The 22,315-nt window shown below is 48.0% G+C and overlaps 1 protein-coding gene across 2 annotated transcripts in view; it reads right to left on the minus strand.

The window, feature by feature from the left end:
- Positions 1-3,557: 3,557 nt before the first annotated feature.
- Positions 3,558-22,315, minus strand: part of LOC133115127 (serine/threonine-protein kinase LMTK2-like) — a 39,181-nt gene continuing 20,423 nt past the window's right edge. The window contains exons 7-15 of one of the 2 annotated variants that reach the window (XR_009705600.1): positions 17,387-17,517; positions 12,013-12,097; positions 11,222-11,340; positions 10,751-10,900; positions 7,027-10,636; positions 6,634-6,766; positions 5,786-6,031; positions 4,510-5,397; positions 3,558-3,690 (exon numbers count right to left, since the gene is read on the minus strand). Coding sequence is in view for 1 of the 2 variants with exons in the window: in XM_061224871.1 (XP_061080855.1) it covers positions 5,369-5,397; positions 5,786-6,031; positions 6,634-6,766; positions 7,027-10,636; positions 10,751-10,900; positions 11,222-11,340; positions 12,013-12,097; positions 17,387-17,517 (4,503 nt within the window). In the remaining variant the exon portion in view is untranslated. Of the gene's footprint in view, positions 5,398-5,785; positions 6,032-6,633; positions 6,767-7,026; positions 10,637-10,750; positions 10,901-11,221; positions 11,341-12,012; positions 12,098-17,386; positions 17,518-22,315 lie in introns of both variants that reach the window. The other variant, XM_061224871.1, reaches the window with a different exon arrangement.

Consider the following 22,315-nt stretch of genomic DNA (forward strand, 5'->3'; position numbering starts at 1 on the left):
CTGAAAGGTGCTATGTCATGGTAATTTATTATTATTATCATTAGTTGTAGTTCTAGTCAGCCTGCCTATATTCTGAGTAATTGCTGTTTGACCATGTGGTCACCAGATGTCAGTAGAGCTCTACATTGGTGACTTTTGGCTGTCTGATTGACACAAAGTTGGTTTCACTCAATTTGAGCTGTCCTGTCAGATTTAAACGACATTTTGCACTTTCCAAAAAGCTATTTAGTCAGCAGCAGTCATACACATACCTCAAGTCCTTTCCTGGTTGTGGCTTTGGATTATCCAGCATGAAACCAAAAGATTGGGGTGTACTCATACACTTGACTCCAAGTCTGGCATTCAAAGGAGTTGTGGGCAATTATGGGATGTAATGTAATGTAATGTAATGTAATGTTAGGGCAGGTGTTTCCACAATTGGTCCTTCTCATCTCTCTATCTCTCACTCAATCACTCTTAACAGGCACTCAAGCAAGGGAGGTTAGATGAGGAACAAACCCGAGTGGAACTGAACGGCCCTTGAGGCAATGGAGACTAATTGCTACCTTTCATAAATTGGAACCATACACTACTTGACGTGGCTGCCATATTTCATCCGGGCATTTCGGGGATCTCCCCCTGAAGCAAGGAAAGGGAGTATTACCAAGAAAGCATGAAACTCAGATCCAAGTGTTTGAATCTGTACACTTGCCTACTATTGTGTCTACAATTTGCATACAACTTGTATACTCGATAGTAGACAAGTGCATTGATTCGGACACTGATAGCCCACGGAGTTGTCATTACCCTGCTGTTACTGGGCGTATATCTGAACAGAAAGCATCATCAGATCTGGCATCGCGCAGACCGATACGCTATGCCCCCTTCGGCGACTTGACTGACGTCTTTTTCGGGTACCTTCGCCCCCTCCCTGTCCTACATTTCCCAGCCCTTTGCTGGCATGCTAGGGGCAGGCAGAATCACATTACTCTTGGGTGTGTATTTCTGAAGGGCTCCACTTGCTCATTCTCAAGCCCGAGTTTGCAAGCGCTGCAAACTCCCTCCACGCCCTGTCAGCCCCGCGCAAGCTGAAACTCGAGCCGTGGCCGCGTACTGACCGCCCGCGCCATGCCAGCAGCGGCCAGCCCAGCCTTATATATACCGTACCTATGTCCACGATTTAAGATTACCATATCGGACTCGCATCATCTAATTACGGCTGCTCAAGGCATCACATCCCGTCGGTCCACACATTGGCAGTATGTTTATGTGTGTTTACAAAATTGCTGTCCATCTCTCCCAGTCACGGGGACGTAGGCTATTCATTTTGACATCAACAAAATTACTTTAGACGTCATGGACAATATCTGTCGACTTCATTTCTCGATCGGTTGCGCTCCTTGTAGTTTACGTTTGAACTATTTGTTTATAACACAAATACCACGTGCATTCTCTCGTCTTATAATATCGTACACATGTACAGTAAGGACGGGTGAAGGTTATTCATCTGTCCTTATAAAAACTCAGTTTGACACTGGTTGTTTATAAAGGCCGCTTCAATTGGTAAGGATGTTGCCGATTATAATTCACACATATGACACTCGGGGGCACGGTCCTCGCCGGTGTCGTCAGCAATCGATCTGGAAAGTAGGGCAAGGCATCTGGGTGGAAAGTAGGGCAAGGCACTGTAGCCTTTGAATGGACTCTGCAGGACATGCACACATGGGTTACGACGTGAAAACCTCAGGCCTCAGAGACCCTGAACTCAGGCTGGTGGGCCCTGGTTTGTAAAGCCTATCGCATTTAAAATTCAAAATAAACGAACTGGATTTTTTTTATATATTCCCATCCCAATTGTATTCACCATTCTCACTCAGGGCACACCAGCACAAGCACTCCCCTAAAACACGTGGTATGAAACCACTGCTGCTTCAAGCTCTGCAGTCCTCTTGCACAGAGAAAAACAAACGCGTTGTGCGGGGAAAGGGGACAGGTCCACCCCTGCTGACTTAATCCCTCGTGGCACTACAATCAGGGTGCATTATGGGAGGACAATTCCAAGGGCCCTGACTGATAGGGGCCCTCAAAACAAGTGCTGTAATTCTGGCGGGATGGTGTGACCCAAAGCAAGATCGTTTCATGAAGCCCAGAATTCCTCCTGCTGCCCCTCACGTCGACAACAGACCCCCCATTCCCCAATAAGCTGTGTTTCTGACAGAGATCAGTAAACACAGTGCTCTTTCTCCAGTCGATGTTACAGAAACAAACCTGGAAGCATGCTTGGGGAACGAACAGGGTAAGAAATAACATAGAAGTACATTTTAATTTATTCGCAGTATTAAATAAACAGTGTATTTGAATTATAAACAGTTAAATTGCATTATGCATGATCATTGATATCAAGTAAAAATATCATATTTTATATTTTACATGAAGGTACTAAGAGCAGGATGACCTGCATAGTCACATTTTGTTCTCGTGTCTAGAATTGAATTGCTTATGTGTTTTTTAACGCCATAAGTTGTCGGTCATTTTTAAATTACAAATTGAAATGTCATACTTTAGACTTGATTAAAGAATTTCCCCGACAGAAATGAAACATTTATATACGTCAATACAATTTGACATTAAGTCACACTTCCCAAATGTGCAATAAGCAAATGCTGAAATTGCAATATTATAGAATTTCATATGACAATTCAAGTTTGATTGTAGCACAGACTGTTGGTACAAAGATTTACTTTTTCTCAGATACAGTGACTGGCTGTATTTGAGGGAAAGAAAAGGGTTTATACAAGCTACAGATCTGAGAATGGGGCATGTTAAGTGCTCATCACTTTCTAATCTTTGGGGTTCCTCCGCAGGTCAACCAACATATTTACTGGCTCTAAGCAGCTGCACATTACTGAGTCTGACCAATCACACGTTACTGGCTCTGACCAATCACACATTACTGGCTTTGACCAATGAAGCTGGTCATGTGTATTTCACTAGTGAAATTGGGAAGAACCCCTTCTTAAAATGGAGCTTCGACAATATCATATATGCCTACATATACGGATATTCTATATATGCACATACGGAGATAGATTAGACAGTTACACTTGTGTTATTGAACAGTCTGAACCCTCAGTCTGTGCTTCAGAAACGCAGTGTAGCGACACACTCAGGATAACAGTGACCCCCCCCCCACCCCCGGCTTATTCTACACACAGTGAATTCAAAGACACAGTGAGGTCAGCCCAGTGCCTTGCAACCCCGCTCAAACCCCACCGTACATCTATGCTCGTGTCTTGAATGAGATCAGAAAGCAGGGCTGAGGGCAGGGTTATGGGGGAGAAGGCTGGGGGAGGTCTCTCTGGTGCTCCTGGGTCTTCACAGTCCCAGGGAGGGTATAGCAGCATGTAGAGATTTCACAAACGCTGAGGTGCCTGCACGGCACCACGTGTGAATGTTTAGGCACGGCTACATTTCCACCGAAGCATTGTACGCACTAGCAGAAAACAAAAGGAAAAAATCTAACATAATTCATTCTTCTTTGCCCCAGCACTCGGTACACCACGTCTGCTTGTATTACATTCTGGCTTTTTGAGGGATCCCTTTATTCCTGTGTCACATGGCGAACAGTGGCCAATCAGCAAGCTGCACGATGAACAATGAGGAAATGGGTGAGGCGCCGCTGTGTGGGCTTGAATTCTTTTCCTGTAAAATCTTTCATTCATACAGAAAAAAAAGGAATATATTTTTAAATCACAATCGGTAGCCAACCACAATCTATTCTCTCCTCACTTCTCAGTCAATGCAACACATCATATACTGAAGCTTAGAGTTGATTGGTTTCTTTCACATTGTAACCCAGCCAATGAGATGCTGAGGAACATGAGGCTTCTGTGCAATACAATCAATGCACAGGTTGAGTTTAAATTTCGCTGAAAAAATATAAAGATCCAGATTCAAATATAAAGATTCAACACGCCAAACTCTACTGCAGATATAAAATAAAAAAAACACTTCCTGCCACTTTCATGTGTGATTTCACATGTAAATGCATAAGCACTGTTACATAATTTGTATGTGTATTAAAATATACACACAGGAAACTGGCAATAATTGATACTTTTCCCATTATATGCTGCTCCGTGTTCTGCCATTTTAGATCTCTGACATAGATTACATACATGCTCATGATTCATTTCCAATTTAGCATTTTTACAGTGCATTGAAGGGTTACTGGACGCTATCTGACTAACTGATATGTTGCACAGTCCTCTCAGGGAAAAAAGCTTGATTCGTTTTCCACACAACATACTGTACCACATCTACTGATGCAGACCCTGAGGTCATGCGACACACTCCCCACAGATATCCCATAACTCTCTGTGACAGGTTAACTCTGGTAAAAAGGTTATCCAATATTCCAGTAGCATTCAGTCTCGCGCCCAGCCTTAGAGAGCTACACGGTGTCAGGTTTGTGCTGTTGGTCAGCACTAGATTGCTCAATTTAAGAAGTTGTTCACACAGTTAACTCACCATATCTGGTTCTGTGGCTCTAAGGTGAAAACCAAAACCAACAGACTGTGCAGCTCTACAAATGCAAGTGAACACCACTGCCATAGCCCAGGACTGGGACTTTTGTCACAGATATCCCACAATCCTCTGTGTCAGGGTACTTTACTTGGGTTAAGGTTATGGCTCATGACAGAAACTGACACAACCTTCTTCACCAGTCCCGCAGTCCCTTCTTTACAAGTCGCTGAGAGAAACCGGTCAGCAGCGTGCAAGAATCATTTGTCCATTCCCAGAAATGATCAATTCCAAAAAGATGAAACAGAAATGCTCTGGTAAACACTAATTAGTCACTTCTCATTTGTTCATAACTCCTGAGGATATAAAAATAAAAACTTCTTACAGAAAAATACAGTGAATTAGAGACAGACATCTTCCCAAGATTTTCAAGCCTCGTGCTCCAGTGCAGTAAGCTTGCGGCGTGAATGCACGTGGTTCACTGAAGCCGGAGCTTTGCCCCATCCTTCATGAGCTGCAGCCCGTGAGCATAGTCGCCAGGCAACACAGACCTTCATTGCCTAATGCCAGAAAAACCTCCCGGAGGGTATTTCATTTCTAAACCAAGGGAAAAATAACCATAAAAAATATATATATTTTCTTTTTTGAGTTTTGATTGGCCCTGCCCATGTTTGGCTTATTGGCTGGGGTGTGGGGAGGTGGGTGGAGTTTATGCGTCTGGTTCCTCCATGTTCGCTTGGCCGTCGTCATCAGCACGGTGATGCACTCCATCTCGGTTGGCCATGGGAAAAGGTCCCTTTGGCCATGAGGATGTGGTACCGGCCTGATGGTCGGTCTCCTCTGCAGGACGTAGCTTCCTCACCTGCTACTCCTTCTCCCCATCCTCACTGCTGCCTGGAGACACAAGGACAGGAAGGAACCAATGATCACATCTGACTAATCATCATCGCCATCACCACACAGCTTTGCATTTGCCTGTCACCATGGGTACAATGTAATAGATCTTTTAAGTGGGATATGTGGGCACGTCTGTGCGTTTCCATATGTGCATACTTGTGTGTATACGTCTTGCTCCACGTTGGAGCTGTTGAGATGTTTGTGCATGTTTGTGTGTGTCTGTATGTTGGCTTGCATGCTTGCCTTGCTCCTTTTTGGTGGTGTTGAGATGTTTGTGGGTTTGTGTGTGTCTGTATGTTGGCTTGCATGCTTGCCTTGCTCCTTGTTGGAGGTGTTGAGATGTTTGTGGGTTTGTGTGTGTCTGTATGTTGGCTTGCATGCTTGCCTTGCTCCATGTCAGAGTCAGTCAGGTGTGTGAGGGAGAAGTTGCTGATGCTGGCGGGTGAGATGGAGAAGCGGGAGAAGCTGGAGGGACGTGACCAGCTCTGCTCAGGGGCGTGGCCTGGAGGGGGCGGGGAGAAGTAATGCGAGGCCACGGCGGGAGACGCCTTCGGCTTGTCCAGGTCTCCGGTTGCCTTGGAGACGAAGGAGTCGGAGGATGAGAAGTCATCTTCCCACTCGAATGTGCCACCTGTTATCAATATATAATCAATCATTCAAACATTTAATATTTTTGCACAGTGACATTAGAAGTTGTCCTACAGTAGCTCATGGATGCCTTGCTTACTATAGTCATTTTCAGTTCTTGGTTCAGTGAGCAGACGATTCTGATTCAAGACCAAAACAGTTTCTACTTCCTGTGCGATAAGGGGAAGGTTACACTGTCTGATGATGATAATCACCGTCCTGTCCCAAACAATATGATATGCTGGTCCAGATTTACGGATTTAAAGGATAGTGACTGTTTTTCCAACGCAAAAGCAGTCGCTACAAGATCGCAATATCTTCAGGGGATTTACTAAATGATCGTAATGGCTTAAAATTGCGAATGAGGGTGTTTTATTTATTTATTTGGCTGAGTAAATAGTAACAGTCTTTGTAAATCGGTTGTCCATGTGCCGGTACCTGTCACTGCAAAAGAGTCACAATAGAATGAGGGTCACATTTACTAAGAAAACGTTGTAATGCAAAAACATTTGCTCTATTAGCCCTTCGTAAATATGGCCCTCTGGATTTAACTGAAGGAATATATATATAAATAAATAAATATATAAACAAAGGGTTGAAGCATACCCTCTTCATCGGTAGAGCTCTCAGAGTTGGTGACTCTGTTCAGGAGGCTGGAGGAGGGCGCTGGGCTGCAACACTCTGACGCCTGACTGCAGGATCCGGACAACTGGTCACCCAGGTCTTTAGTGGGAGTCTCCTGTAGATAGAGACAAAAACACAGCTCAGCTACACACATCATATCTATCTCTCTAGAACTCCATCCACTCCATCCATCCATCTCCTTTTCAGCATAATGAAGCACTTGTTTTTACAGCAGGGCAGGCACTCTTGCAATGCATCAATATTGCAAGCTTTTCATTATCGATGAAGACAAAATCATGACCATAATTTAGCTATGATTAATAGGAGCCCTATTGTCTCATACAGGCGCCAAAGACAATGAAGTAAGAACTGTACCTGGTCAAAGAGGTACAGGGTGACATCATTAAAGAAGGAGACGGCTTTCTTCCCGGGCAGAGAGTGGGCATTGGAAACTGCTGATGAAGGGGCAGCAGCCTTTAGCAGGCTCCTGAGGCTGCGGGCATGGCTGGTGTCCATGATGATAATGGGGGCAGGTGGCGGGGGCTCATCGTCACTGTCTGAGGCAGAGCTGTGAAGGCGGTACGCCTGCATATCCTCATCATCTGAATCCTCACTGTTCTCGTCCTCCTCATCTGCCTCCGAACCGTCTTCTGCCCCGTCACCTCCAGCGACCAGGTACCGCCCCTCCGCATCCCGCTCCCTAAACTTGGGCCCCGGGCCCATCCCCGCGTGTGTGCGCACAAGCTTGGCATGAAAGGTCCCATCGTGGACCTCTGGCGCAGGAGGGGAGGAAGGCCTGGCATGCCCAGCTGGATCCTCCCTGCTGCCGAGTGTCGACTGCTCTCCTGTCTCCTCACAGCCGTTGATGGACCCCGCCTCCCCCTGGGCCCAGGTCTCTGCTGGTGTGAGAACCAGCTCAGGCACGCTCTTCCAGTTGCAGAGATTTTCAGGCTCCTGTGGGACCTTACACTGGGACTCTGGGAGCCCCGTGTTCCCCTCCTCTTCCTTGTTGGGTGCTAGGATGTTACAGGTTACACCACTGGCCCTCAAACTCTCCGTTTGCCAGAGTGTGCTGCCAGTGGGGTCGCCTGTGCCGCTCTCCTCCAGCCTCTTCTCAGGCTCTGACTCATTGTCAGAGAAGTAAGCTGAGTCCCGGTAGTTCTGATGTCCGATGGCAAGGGGCGATTCCATGGGAGCTGGGCTGGAAGGGAATATGATCTCCACTGCATCCAAAGTACTCTCTGCCTCCAACACAATGACCTCTGGTGCGATTGGGGATGGCTCCGCAGAGTCCTCACCCTCTGGACTAACCTCCCCTTTGGAGCTACACTCAGGCGATTCCATGTTCTCGGTGTCGTAGCCGCTGTCAGTGGTTCGGCATGGCGGTTGGAGTTGGTGAACATTCAGGGATTCCGTGGAGTCTGGTGTCTCGGCTAAACCCTCTACTGTCGTAACAGAAGCCAAGCCACTGTCATCCAGGAGCGACTCCTGGGATGTCTGGTCCAGGGGGGGATCGGGAATCAATGCCTGGGGGGTGTTGTCCTGAGCGGGAGGGCCTTCAGGGAGACTGGAAGGGTGTTCACCATTTGTGGTTTCCTGCAGCTTGGAGTCTGTAACCGGATATCCCATGCCTATGCTGATGAGCCCTTCTGTAAGACCAGAGTCTGAAGTGTCATCATCAAGACTCCTCTGATCTGAAACAGCCTCATCCTTACGGCCCTGGTCTGAAACGGTTTCATTTGTAGGGTCATGATCCGAAGCAGTCTCTTCTCTATGACCCTGGTTTGAGGCAGGCGCATCCAGGAGATCTAAATCAGATTCATTGGTAAGGATATAGTCTGAAATAGCCTCATCCATAAGGTCCCTGTCGAGACCAATTCCTTCTCTAAGACATGTAGCGTCTGAAAGAGCTCCATCCTTAAAGCCACAGTCTGAAGCAGTCTCATGCACAGAACCAATTTGGCCTGCATCGTTCTTATCCATGTGGCTGTGTTCTGAAGTGGCACTATCACTAAGATTGATCTGGTCTGAAGCAATTGCATCTGCAAGGCCACGGTCTGAAATTATCTCATCTGTATAGCCACGGACTGTCTCATCCGTATGGACATAGTCTGAAACGGTTTCACCCATAAGACCACGGTCTGAAACTACCTCTCTCGTTAGACCAAGGTCTGAAACCACCTCACCCATAAGACCAAGGTCTGAAACAGTCGCATCCTGCAGGACACAGTCTGAAACGGTCTCATCCTGCAGGACACGGTCTGAAACGGTCTCATCCTGCAGGACATGGTCTGAAACAGTCGCATCCTGCAGGACACAGTCTGAAACGGTCTCATCCTGCAGGACACGGTCTGAAACAGTCTCATCCTGCAGGACACGGTCTGAAACGGTCTCATTCTGCAGGACACGGTCTGAAACAGTGTCATCCTGCAGGTCACGGTCTGAAACAGTGTCATCCTGCAGGACACGGTCTGAAACAGTGTCATCTTGCAGGACACGGTCTGAAACAGTGTCATCCTGCAGGACACGGTCTGAAACGGTCTCATCCGTGACACCATGGTCTGAATCCATAGAATCTGAAGCGGTCTTACTGGCATTTGTGGAAGGAGGGGAGAGGCTACACTGCTCTGCTGGGCATTCAATTACCACAGGCCGCTCATTCAGGCTTTCTGGCGCACTGATATTTTTGGCATCATTGCACAAAGTGTCTGTGTTACCACTCAGGCCCAGTAAGGGGGACTGATGGCTATTAACAGGCCTGGCAGGGTGCTCAGAGGTAGGGTCGAGGACAAGGTCAGTCCTGGGTTCTAAGGAGTTTAGCAAAATGCATCCCTCATCTGGGGAGGAGGCTCTGTTCGAGAAGCTGTTGCTGGGATCATCTCCCCCAGCATCTGGCATTCCCGAAGGCACCAGTGTTTCATTCTTCATTAAAGGCAGCGGGAGCGGCATTATAAAATTTGGAGGCTCTACCCTGGAGAGGGCGGGGTCAGAGGCAGACTCAACCTCATCGGATGTTGCGACCTCAGAGTACTCCATGGAAATGACCCTGAGGTCGGGGTCGGGAACAGAGTCAGAATCAGTCACCAAGGCATCCTTCCTCTGACCCCAATTCCCACCTTCCCTTGCCAGATTCCCAGCCCGTGGGAAAAGGAAGTCATCAGACAGATTTGGCAAGTCTAGGAGATGTCCTCCAACCACGTCCTGCCCCTCAGCTTCCCCTAAGTGACTCAAATCCATAAAACCCCCAAAAGCTGAGCTATTCCCCATCCCAGCCTCTACTGATGGCACCCCCCTCTGGAGGCTGCCGGTGCTGAACTCGGGAAGGTCCAGCAGGCTGCTTGCCCAGGGGTGGTCCGGGGCAGAACTGGTGCTCTCGCTAAAGATATGTGCGCGGTACGGGCTCTCTGGCTGACTGGCTGGGTTGGAGTCCCTAGAGTCCAGGCTCTGGTGGAAGAAGTCAGGTTCCGTACCCGACTCATCCAGACCAGTGTCCTGTAGGAGCACATTCGGCTGAGGTCCCGCTCCTGGCTGGCTGCATTGAGAGTTCCTCTCCCCAGCCCCTAGCTCCTGGTCCTCCAGTTGGATGTAGTACTCGTTCCCAGAGCCTGATTTGTCAAAGACAGACAGCAACCCATGGGCAGCCTCGGCAGGCTCCGGGGCCTCGTAGTGCGGCGTGGGGAAGAACACGCTCTGGTGGCTGAGGGCGGACGGGTCGTGCCGGGCTGCCTCCCACACGTACTCGAAGCTCAGGCCGTGGCTGGTCTCGGTGACCGTCAGCAGCTCGTCCGGCTCGCTGAAGCGGTCCAGGATGGGGAAGGAGGTGTGGCCTTGGGCCGGACGGGGGCGCAGGGCGTCCCAGCGCTGCTGGAAGTCCTCCTCCGCCTGCCGCTGCCCCTGCATGCGCAGGTACGTCAGGAGCCTGTGCACCTCCTCCGCTGTGGCGCGCTTATCCTGTGGCAGCCAACAGAACTGCAGCGCCTCGTACCTGCAGCACACACACACACCGATTAGTTACACACACACGCTAAATACATTGCTCATAGCTGCTATATAAACACACCTATGACATGCAGGCAGAGATAGATGGATGTGGCCTCACCATCGGTCAGAGTAAGGTAGGTCCAGTTGTGGTTTGGACAGTCTGACGTTCTGGTCTTTAATAACATGGATCAGAACCTCCTGGTCCGACAGCTGGGAGTATGGCTGGGCTGCACTCTCTAAGAGCTCCCATAGTGTCACCCCCAGGGCCCTGCATACACACAAGGGCAATATTACTCACTGCAAAAACACACATGTATACACATACACATGCGTGCAAACACACACACACACAAACACACCCATAACACCTATATACAGTGCCCTCCATAATGTTTGGGACAAAGATTTATTTATGTACTCCACAATTTGAGATTTGTAATAAAAAGTCACAGGTGCACATTGTGGGAGAATGCAGAAAAGCATGAGCTCTCCCCCAAATTCCCCCAAACATTCCTGGGATTCAAGCCCAACACCACCTGGACCACAGCACACTATTTGAGCATCAGTGGCGGGCAGCGGGGAAACCTACCACACGTTGCCGGGCTTGGTGACCAGGCCCCCCAAGCTCGTGTGCGGCCCACTAACCAGCTCAGGAGCAACCCAGCGCAGAGGCACCATCTGCTCCGCCGCTACAGTGAGGTAATCATCCTGAGGGGCGACAGTGTCATAGCACACAATGCACGCGTGTACACACACTCACATACACATACAAAGGGGAAGAAATGTGTGCATGCACACAACAGGGCAATGTCAGGCTAATTAATCAATTATGGATAAATGTGGCAGGTTTTTTTTGGGCCCGGGAAACTCTAGCCTTATCTGCGACAAAGTGGCATACAGCAAAGTCTCGCGAAAGGCAGGAACATCCGAGGGCCAAATTGTGACAGCTCGCTTCATCAAGAATTCTGCGGATGGCGTTGCTGCGGTAACACCCTGTTCTGGCCACGACACATGCCTGGCGTTAAATTACGCGCTGGTAAGGCTTTCGTTCCGGGCTGGGCTCTTGGGTCAGAGGTCAACAGCTGAACATATCCCGCCCAGGACAACCAGCTTGACGGATGTCGCACCCATTTAAAAAATAAATTAAAAACCCAGAGGGAGGGGGTGGAGGACCCAGAAATATGATTATGTTTGAGACCGTTCTTATGATGTCATGACATTAAATGGGCCTGTCTAAGTTACCACAACAGCCAATTATGAAGGGTTGTGGGGCTGCTAGCCACTGGAACGAGCCTGATTGGACACCAAACCCTGAGGCCCATCTACAGTATATTCACTGGACCAATGCCTTAATAGGATGAGCTCAAAAGCGGGGCCTACCTTGTACCGAGACGGGCCTGTCCCATAGTCTCCAACTTTGACGGTCAGGTCAGAGGTCAGGAAGCAGTTCCGCAGAGCCAGGTCACTAGCGGAGGGGAAAAACCACACCTGGGGTTAGATTTACTTTAGCGACCACACCTGCGTTTAATCTACCTGAACTGAAGTGAGCTGAAAATAACTGACACACTTGTGTTTAAAGGGGCAGTTCACCCAGAAATTTAATTTCAGTTTCCACTTACCCAGGACACTATGTTTTGCTGAGACATATTTTCTAATTTTCAGACCCCTCCTTTTCTGGTAATCAATGCACAGAGAAGTTGCATTCGAAGAACTCAACAGCAACGTCACTTTCCAAATACAATGCCAGTTATTCACAAACAGAGCTCAAAAATGCACATTTTAATCCAGAACTATATCTTCTTTTGCCAGGACTCACCAACCATGTCTGGACAAGCAGAAGTTTCCACTGAAGCACACAAGTATTCCGGGGCAAACTGTCAATTGTTTTGATCAGTGTTTTAGCCAGCTGTTTACTGTTCTTGGTTTTCATATCAAAACATCAAGTGTACATTAGCCAGCTATGAACTTTAGTTAGCGAAATTGTGCCAAGACAATATAGGAACTTCTTTTGCTTGCAATGTCTAGAACATTAGTCAGATCTCAGCTAACCTATTTGGATGGATAGATAGTACTCTGTGTAAGTGGAAACAAACTTCAATATAACACAACCTAAGCAAACACACCTGCATTAATGCTGAGAGGGCACACTTTAAGAGTAAAAAAATGCCCACCCAAATATTCTATAGAAATTAATAAATTAGTTAATTGCATTTCAGTTAACTACCTTAACTGATGAATTTCAGTAGAACTGACCCCAGCTCTGGAACAGGTACAGGTGTACTTTGTTTAGTCCAATTTTCATTCAGAGACAGACGTTTGCTGGTATATTACAGACCTTCTACAGGACTAGTTAACAGATGAGAGGGGAGAGATCATTGTCTTTTTTACACACACACATATATATATATATATATATATATATATATATACGTTTTATTTAAATATTTTGGTAACTACTTTATGCATCTCCTGTCATGACAATGAAACCTGTTTTAATCTTTAAGCGAGAAAGAGTGTCCCAGCACCGCCCTCTAATGTTTCTCTGCCATCATTACCGTAGTCAGTGGAGCCCAACTATCACAGCTTCAGTTTTACTCATTATTATTATTCATTCATTTATTTATTACACTGAAGCATATTTAAAGAGGGGCAAATCTGATTTGGGATATTTCTATCATGGACACCAGGGCAGCACCTCACTTTTGATAAAAATATAAAATGAGAATCAAAGAAACAGCTGCTGGGTAGCTGACTTGGCAAAAGTGCCGCTTCAGGCGCCCCAGATGGACTCTGGCCGGCGCCTGTGCCTTGCCTCACTCTGATTTACGGCAGGGATGCGGTCGGGAGGGATGTAGCACTGTTCATTGTCCGAGTGACTTGGGCAGGCCGCCCAGGTGCCCGTGGCTGGCTCTCTGTGCATGAGTACGAGTGGACCTCCTCCACCCCTGCTCTGCACACGCAGCGTGCAGCTGCAGTGTAAAGAGAAGCTGCTGGCAGCCAGGCACACGCTGCAGAACTGCGTTTCAGACTGCCTTCGCTCTCCAGAAGCAGGAAGCGTATATGTACATGCCTGCACATAGTTTGCGATTTGCACATTCCAAATTTGGGTGGGATTGGAGATGCCAAGAATCTAAGAAACAGCACATTATTCAGTCAAACAGATGCCTCTTATGGCAACAGAGGAATGAGAGTATCATATCACCATGATATTCCCTGAAAAGGCAACGTGGTGGATTGAGAATTGTAGACATGTGGCCTCAGTGTTTAGTGGGTGATTATATAATCGAATGGATCATCATTTGTATTTTTTCCTTGTGCTTTTTCCTGTCACAGTCACCCAATCACAGCCCTGCTCCCTGTCACAGTCACACAATCACAGCCCTGGTCCCTGTCACAGTCACCCAATCACAGTCACCAAACCACTGATTGGCTATGGCCGACAGACACCCTACAGACACGGAATGGCTAGCCATCTCTCTCTTGCTCTCTCCCTCTCTCCCTCTCAAGTATTGCCATCTCTCTCTCTCCCTCCCTCTCTCTGTCACACCCTTACCAGACTGACAGGCCCAGTCAGTCCACAGTAAGATAGTAAGATAAATGGAGGTATATTTTAGCACGGTGAGTGCCAGTGAGCGTGTCTCCCACTCACCGGCCCACTCTGATTTCCCCTACAAGGCAAAGCCCCTCGCCACGGCGACTCCGTTACAACAACCCTTATTGCCACAGAAAATGCCTGAGAACACACAGCCCTATCACAACCCGGGTGTTTTTTTTGGTGAAGTGTGTGTGTGTGGACCCTGCGACAGGAAGTAGTTAAGTGGCAGGGCATGGGTGAGGGCCAAGGTTTGGAAGGCTTGAACCAGCTGGACCAGCACTCATGGTTGAGGGCCATCGTTGCCGTGGGTACCGCCAAGCACCCCTCAGTAACCGCAGTCAATGAAATGCAGACAGCCTCAAGTGCCTGGTCACCTGTGTAGCCCTAATTTAATAACACAGGGGGCCCCCAACAATGAAATAGCCCATGAATCCACGCCTAGGCATGCCCGCCTGTGTAAAACTGCTACCCTTTTTTCATACCTTTACTGCTACTGTGTGACCCGGGGTCTGGACACAAGAGCGCCGTGCATATCCCAGAATTCCACCCAGGGCAGGCAGTGGTGTTGGAGGGGGGGGTTCGCATGTGAGGGGAGCATGGAGGGGGTGGGCCGTAAATTAGCGCAGGACCAAAAAGAGGCACGCAGCGAGTGTTTCTATTGGGCGTCCCCCCTTTGAGCCGTTCAGCGGACGGGGGCGGGGGGGTGGGGGGGGGGAGGCCAGAACGACGGCAAAATATCCCTTTACACGAGAAGCGCAGAATCATCAACCTCCCCTCGACGGACGACAGACGACACCCCAGCAATCCCTGTGAGCGGGGTAATTGGAGCCCGCCAGACTTATTCTGAGCAGCCTGGCGCCCCCGCCGCCCCCCCCCCACACACTCCAGGGGTGAAAACGAGAAGTGTGCGCGCGCACTCACGCCTTTTTTGGAGAACAACCCGGGGGAAGACCTCGTGGGTCCTGAGAGCGAAGGCAAAACATAACACGCTCGCTACATACGCACGCACGCACGCAAACAAACACGCAAAAAACACTAACTGAAGCTTATCAGAACTCAATAACGCATGCGCATACAGAGAGAACACAGCCTCGTACACACATACAAACACACACACGCACACACACTCACACTAACTCAAACACATCAGAAAACACAGAAATACATGCACATACAAGCCACAGACACCCATCACACACACTCACACACACAGGCCACAGATACCCATCACACACACACACACACACACACACAGGCCACAGATACCCATCACACACACACACACATAGGCCACAGATACCCATCACACACACACACACACACACACACAATCACAAACAAACACACATAGGCCACAGATACCCATCACACACACACACACACACACACACACACAGGCCACAGATACCCATCACATACACACACACATACACAGGCCACAGATACCATCACATACACACACACACAGGTCACAGATACCCATCACACACACACACACAGGTCACAGATACCCATCACACACGCACACCCATCACACATTGCTGAAACGGGGGTATCCCACTAATTACAGTGAAGAGCCTGAGACATTCCCCAGCTGGCAGGCAGCCAGAGACAGTGAAGACCCTGCTGACACGGCAGGCAGATTGAGCTGTGAAGCAGGGGCCCCTCCGAAAACCAGGGGGACGCAGGTTCAGACCCTTTACAAAGGCGCCAGACCTCACTTTAATTTCAATTCAACTTGATATTCTGCCTTTGGAATAGTTTTGCGTAATCATTTAATTTTTTGCAGGGGTAGGGAGTGGGCAAATAATAAAATTTAGATTCCGTCCAAATGTTCTGCAAATGTCAAGAGAATTTCATAAAAATCGACAAAAGAACAGGCAACACGGCGTTTTTCCAGCAGCTGTGGAATATTCTGAAGAGGAAGCAAAAACAATACGTAATTAAAAGTTTCTGGGCTTTCTGGAGAGGAAGCTTGTGACTTAGGTCCATGTCACGTCATTGTTTCTATGAAAAACCCGTTGTTTCAATCACCCTTTCTCTTTATCAAAAGCAAAAAGGTTTTTATGTTTTGCCGAGGTGGAAAAGTTTGATAAAGATAAAGCCTCATTGTCATGACAGCAGATAAAGATAGGAAAATAAACGCAGGTTCATTATAAATTCACAATTTACATAAACACAGTTGGATGAAAACCCCACTACACACACGTTCTAGTTAGAAAAATGCCTCTCGCCCCCAAAATGCAAACAAAGGTCAAAATTAAGTGCAAAAATAATCTGCCACCTCTCTTTCTGGTCCTGTAAAGACTCAGACATGATTAACACTTTCCGAAGGTAAAGAGAAACGTAACCGAAAGTTAACGGGGACAATGTTTGGAGCACTTTGACGAGGGGGTCCCATTCTCAGGAAGCCCTGCGGCAGCAGCAGCACAAATCACACTGTCAGCGGTTATTAATAGCTGCAGCAGAGAGCACTGGAACAGGGTCTCTGAGCAGAATAGGGTTTCAGTTCCAGTGTACTGCAGTTACTAATGACCAAAACAAATAGAAAAGCAGGAGGTGTGTCAGGTACAGTTGGAGTGTTATCTGTGCAGGTGTGTGTGGTAGAGTAGGAGTGTTAGCTGTTCAGGAGTGTGAGGTACAGTAGGAGTGTTAGCTGTGCAGGTGTGTGAGGTAGGAGTGTTAGCTGTGCAGGAGTGTGAGGTACAGTAGGAGTGTTAGCTGTGCAGGTGTGTGAGGTAGGAGTGTTAGCTGTGCAGGAGTGTGAGGTACAGTAGGAGTGTTAGCTGTGCAGGTGTGTGAGGTAGGAGTGTTAGCTGTGCAGGAGTGTGAGGTACAGTAGGAGTGTTAGCTGTGCAGGAAGTTGTGTTTGTGCAGGTGTGTGGTACAGTAGGAGTGTTACCTGTGCAGGAGTGTGAGGTACAGTAGGAGTGTTACCTGTGCAGGTGTGTGAGGTAGGAGAGGTACCTGTGCAGGAAGTTGTGTTTGTGCAGGTGTGTGAGGTAGGAGAGGTACCTGTGCAGGAAGTTGTGTTTGTGCAGGTGTGTGAGGTAGGAGAGGTACCTGTGCAGGAAGTTGTGTTTGTGCAGGTGTGTGAGGTAGGAGAGGTACCTGTGCAGGAAGTTGTGTTTGTGCAGGTGTGTGAGGTAGGAGAGGTACCTGTGCAGGAAGTTGTGTTTGTGCAGGTGTGTGACTCCTGCAGCGATCTCACAGGCCATCTTCTGAAGCTGCAGCAGCTCAATGTTGTGCAGCATCCAGTCCTGCTGCCGGAGACAGCCTTTGAGGTCCCCCTGCAACACAAACGCGTGCACACACACACACACACACACACACACACACACGCACATAGACACACACACACACACACACACGCACACATGCACATAGACACACACACACACACACATACAAACGCACAAACACAGACACATCAGACAAGGCAATTAAAATGTGAAGAATGTACCATAACCTACAGAAGCACACACTTAATAGTGCTACTGAACTGAATATTTGGCTCCAGCACTTGCACATTGACATGAGAAGTGAAAAAGCACTTAATGAAGTACATTTAATGAATCAATATATCAATCAATTAACACATGAAGGGGGGGGGGGAGCTGCATTCTGGGCTTGCAATAAAAAAGCTCAAATAAAATTAAATACTGAACTTATTTACACAGGACGATGATTGGACTCTCGGGGCGCTGGCCTTCCTGTGTACTTACAATACCACACACAGTGTTTTTAACTACAATTTCCAGAATTCCCACCTGCTGCTTTAAAAGTGGCTGGGAGGGGTGGGACGTGGTAAGGACCACATAAATTCTCTGTGTGGACCTCACACACTCAAACGGCCACACACTCGCACTCACACGCTCACTGTAAAAGAAAAGGCGTCGTGGGCAGTGTGACTCTGTCCACAGGGAGGCGGCAGAGAGCACCCTTCCTCCCCCCAACCCCCATTCACAGTCTGCTGCACTGGCTTTTCTGTGCTCCGGGACTCAACCAAATAAGGGCAGGGCTGTTTAACGGGGCCCTACTCTGCGCTGTGTCACAGAAAATTAAAAATAAAAACCGCCATGTCAGGCTGGGGCCGTGCTTTGGGGGAGGAGTCGTGTTTCCCCCGGGACAGAAGTCTCGGGTCTAACTGAGACTGAAGCGGGGCAGACGTTAGCCATGGTCCCTGAAGAACGAGGCCAATTAATTTAACCTCCCTTTCCATCCGCCCCTTTCAACGTAACACTCACATTTGTCCAGTTTGCTCCTAAACAGGTTGCGGGTCTGGGCGGTATATATAGCTGCTGATACAGAAGGGGTTTTGAAGAGAGGAGCGCGCAGACGCGTCTCAGAGCTCAGCCCGTGAATCCTCTGGACTCTGTCAGCCACTTTCTCTGCTGCAGACGGCTAACGCTAACGCCCATCACTGCAGCACTTTCTCCACCGCAGGTGGCTGATGCTAATGCCCCTCACTTCAGCTTTACGGATGGCTAACGCTAACGCCCATCACTGCAGCCTTACGGATGGCTAACGCTAACGCCCCTCACTGCAGCATTACTGACGGCTAACGCCCAACACTGCAGTATTACTGACAGCTAACACTAAGAGCCACTGCCACGGTTTGCCATAATGACTAATGACTATAACACACGCAGGTAGCCTTTGGTGACAGTAATTGAAATATTATTAAAAACATATTTTGTCCCTTGTAGTGTGGGTTTCAGCACAGTAGAACATATGGTTCTTGAGATTGAGACCAAAGACTGTACAGGGGACATATTTACTAATGGCGTCAAAACATGAATTTCCAAGAGGATATACAGCAAGTGAACAAAAACAATAACCTCGCATTTGAAAATATTTTTCCAGACAATAAATAAGAGTGCACGGTGACAGCTGAAATGGCGGTGGGTTGGGGGGCCGTATCACATGTGAGCTCGGGGGAGCCGTCATCCCGGGAGCGGCTGTGGGTGAGAGCGTCAGGCTGACGACTGAACCGCGGTGACGCGTGCCGGGACCAATACGCCGACCCCCGCAGCTAATCCACATTCCTCCCCCCCCCCACCGCCCAGCTGCTGATTCCTGCCCACCCAGGAAACCGCTGAATGATTTCCCCGCTTCCTGCCAAAAAACACACACACAGGCGTACGCAAACGCACACACTCGCACACACGCGCGTGCACACACTCTTACACACGTGCGCATACTCATGCACACGTACAGAGACACACACACACACACAGGCAGGCATACATAAGCACACACACGCATGCACGCACTCTTACACACAGACACACATGCACATACTCATGCACAGGTACATTGACACACATTTACACACACACACACACACACAGGCATACACAAGCACACACACTCACACACACGTATTCCCACACTTACACACATGCACATACTCATGCAGACGTACATCATAGACACACACACACGTGTGTGTACACACATGCAGACTCATTCACATGCACTGATACACGCACAGACACATATTACCTTATATTGCATCACAGCCACTTAGCAGACACTTATTCAGTGACTCACTCTCTCACACACACACACACACACTTCCTCTGTTAGCAAACCCTTCCTGTTCACTGACAGAAGATGATGGCAGATTAGCATGCAATGACTTCACTAAAAACACTTAAATGATTAAACCATCTCACCTCGGCACCACATTGCAAAGGAAGACATAAATAAGTTCATTTAGTACTATTATTATATACAATTAGGTCCTGAGTTATAGCAGTGCAGATATAAGGCTTGGTACCTGGCTCAAAGTGTGAAATGCAAGCAGAACTCAAACCTGCACCCCACACTGCAGCCAGTGAGAGAAACAGGACTGAGGCAGAAATCCTTAACCCACAGGCCGCAGAAACAAACACCCCAGAGACTCATCACTACCACCACAGCCATGAACGATCCACCAGCCTGACCGCCCATATTACTTACAAACCACCCTCTTATGCCATTACTTTGCAACCATGCAAGTAACAATACGTGCTGAGTCTAATATCTAATGTAGATATGCATTATTCAAGGATGTGTTTGAGACTCTGGTGTTGATAATTTGCGCTGTTCTTTGTGGTTTTGTTGTCCGTTTCATTTTTGCTTGTGTTCCATGTGAAACGTCACTAAAATAATAATCGCAAAATGCTACGGCTTGGCTACAGCTGTCAGGGATGGCGACAGTAAACGCACAGCAGAGTAGAACAGCAAAACCGCTTTCCTGTGACAACGACCCGAAGTACAGCCCTCGTACCTAAAGTCTGATTTATACTCCTCGCACAACCCTTACGACGAGTGTGGTATGACGAAAATGAAAGTGTCGCTTCGGCGAAGGTCTGCAAAGACGGTACTGCGGTCTCTATGGTAACAAACAGCTGTTTACATTTTTTTAAAACATGGTGGAGCCTGGCATGGTCTATCTAGCATGGTTGTCCAATCAACAGTGCACAAAAAAGTATGATGGTGTCTGTGACATAACTGAATTCTACACGTCCGCAACGCTGAAAAAAAGTGTCATACCACACTTCTTTCAGTTAAAAATTAGCCATCGGCAAATCACTGACAATTTCAAATGTTTTTTTTAATAATAATAATTCTAAATGTTTCTCTCTTATATGATTGTGTGTTTTGTTACCCTGTTGTGTGATTGCATGTTTAGTTATATCATCACGTGATTGCGTTCAGTAATAAACTCGCTATAAATTCCCAGCGTTCTGCAGATGCCGTTTTTGAGTTTTACTGGCATGTGAAAAGGTAAGAGTGACTTGGACAAATGCTTGAACTTTGATCCCGGCCCAGCATGCGTGTGAGGGGCAGCACCACAGGGAGTGCGTGCAGGAGAGCCTGTCAATCACTCACACAGCTGTTGGTCAGCTCCACTTCACACACGCACCCCTAAGCTCCCCAAAATCTCCTGACTCAGGGTTACCGGGGGCTGCAGCTGAAGCGGAGGGGAAACTGCCATCGATCACGCAGCTGTTGGGTGCCCCCGCAGGGGCTTGGGATAATCCGTATTTTCAGACTCCGTTGGTGACTGTAAATGGTCCCGTTTTTTGCCGGTGCGTGAGATTCGGGTCGTAATTGCTACGCTGTGATCTGAACGGACGATAAACGGGCCTTCGCCGAAGTGCTCGTGGCGCTACGCTAATGATAATGCTAACGCAAACCGCCGGCGTGCCTCTGGGCCGCACATACACACCCAGTGTCATCCGCTACGACCACTCAGGGAGGAAGTTTGCTTCAGTCCCGGCCAAACCATTAAACGCATGAACATAGCAGCCGCGCCTGAACCCCAGCATTCAGGGTTAACTACCGTGCTGCCGAGCACGAACTCGGTGGAAATGTAGACTCTTCACACATTAAGGCCTGGAGAGGCCTGAAGGCTGATGAGCTACAACTCATATTCACACTATCTGCCCTGATAGCCTGACCCATCCAACCTCCTCGGCTTTTAAATGCCTTTGGAGTCTGTTATTGTGTTTTGCAATATGGGGACCAGCAGCTGTATATATTGACCAGTTGCCAATGAAAGTCAATGAAGCTATTATGAATAAGCCATTATTATAACAAAAACAGACATAGGCCAAACCTTAGGTTTACCAAAACTATCTGCCTGGAACATCATTAAGAAGAAAGACAGTTTGTGTACTCGCAAACACCTCTACAGTTGATGACCGAAGAATTCTCACCATAATGAAGACAAACCCCCCAAACACCTGTCTGACAGATCAGAAACACTCTTCAGGAGGCAGGCATGGATGTGTGAGTGACCTCTGTCTACAGAAGACTTCACAAACAGAACTAGAGACTACACTGCAAGATGCAAACCTCTAGTTAGCCACAAAAACAGGATGGCCAGGTTACAGTATGCTAAGAAGTACCTAAAAGAGAGAGAGTTCCAGAAAAAGGTCTTGAAGACAGATGAGAAAAGCAAGAGCTTTTTCCGGGACTCTCTTTCTCAATCTTTCTCCCTTTCTTTCCCTCTCCCTTTATACGAGGTATTATTTACACAGTCAGCACCTGCATGAACATCAACATTTTAACGAAAGGACGAGCGAATAACTG

Source organism: Conger conger, chromosome 16 (assembly GCF_963514075.1).
Source record: "Conger conger chromosome 16, fConCon1.1, whole genome shotgun sequence".
Classification (NCBI taxonomy): Eukaryota; Metazoa; Chordata; class Actinopteri; order Anguilliformes; family Congridae; genus Conger; species Conger conger.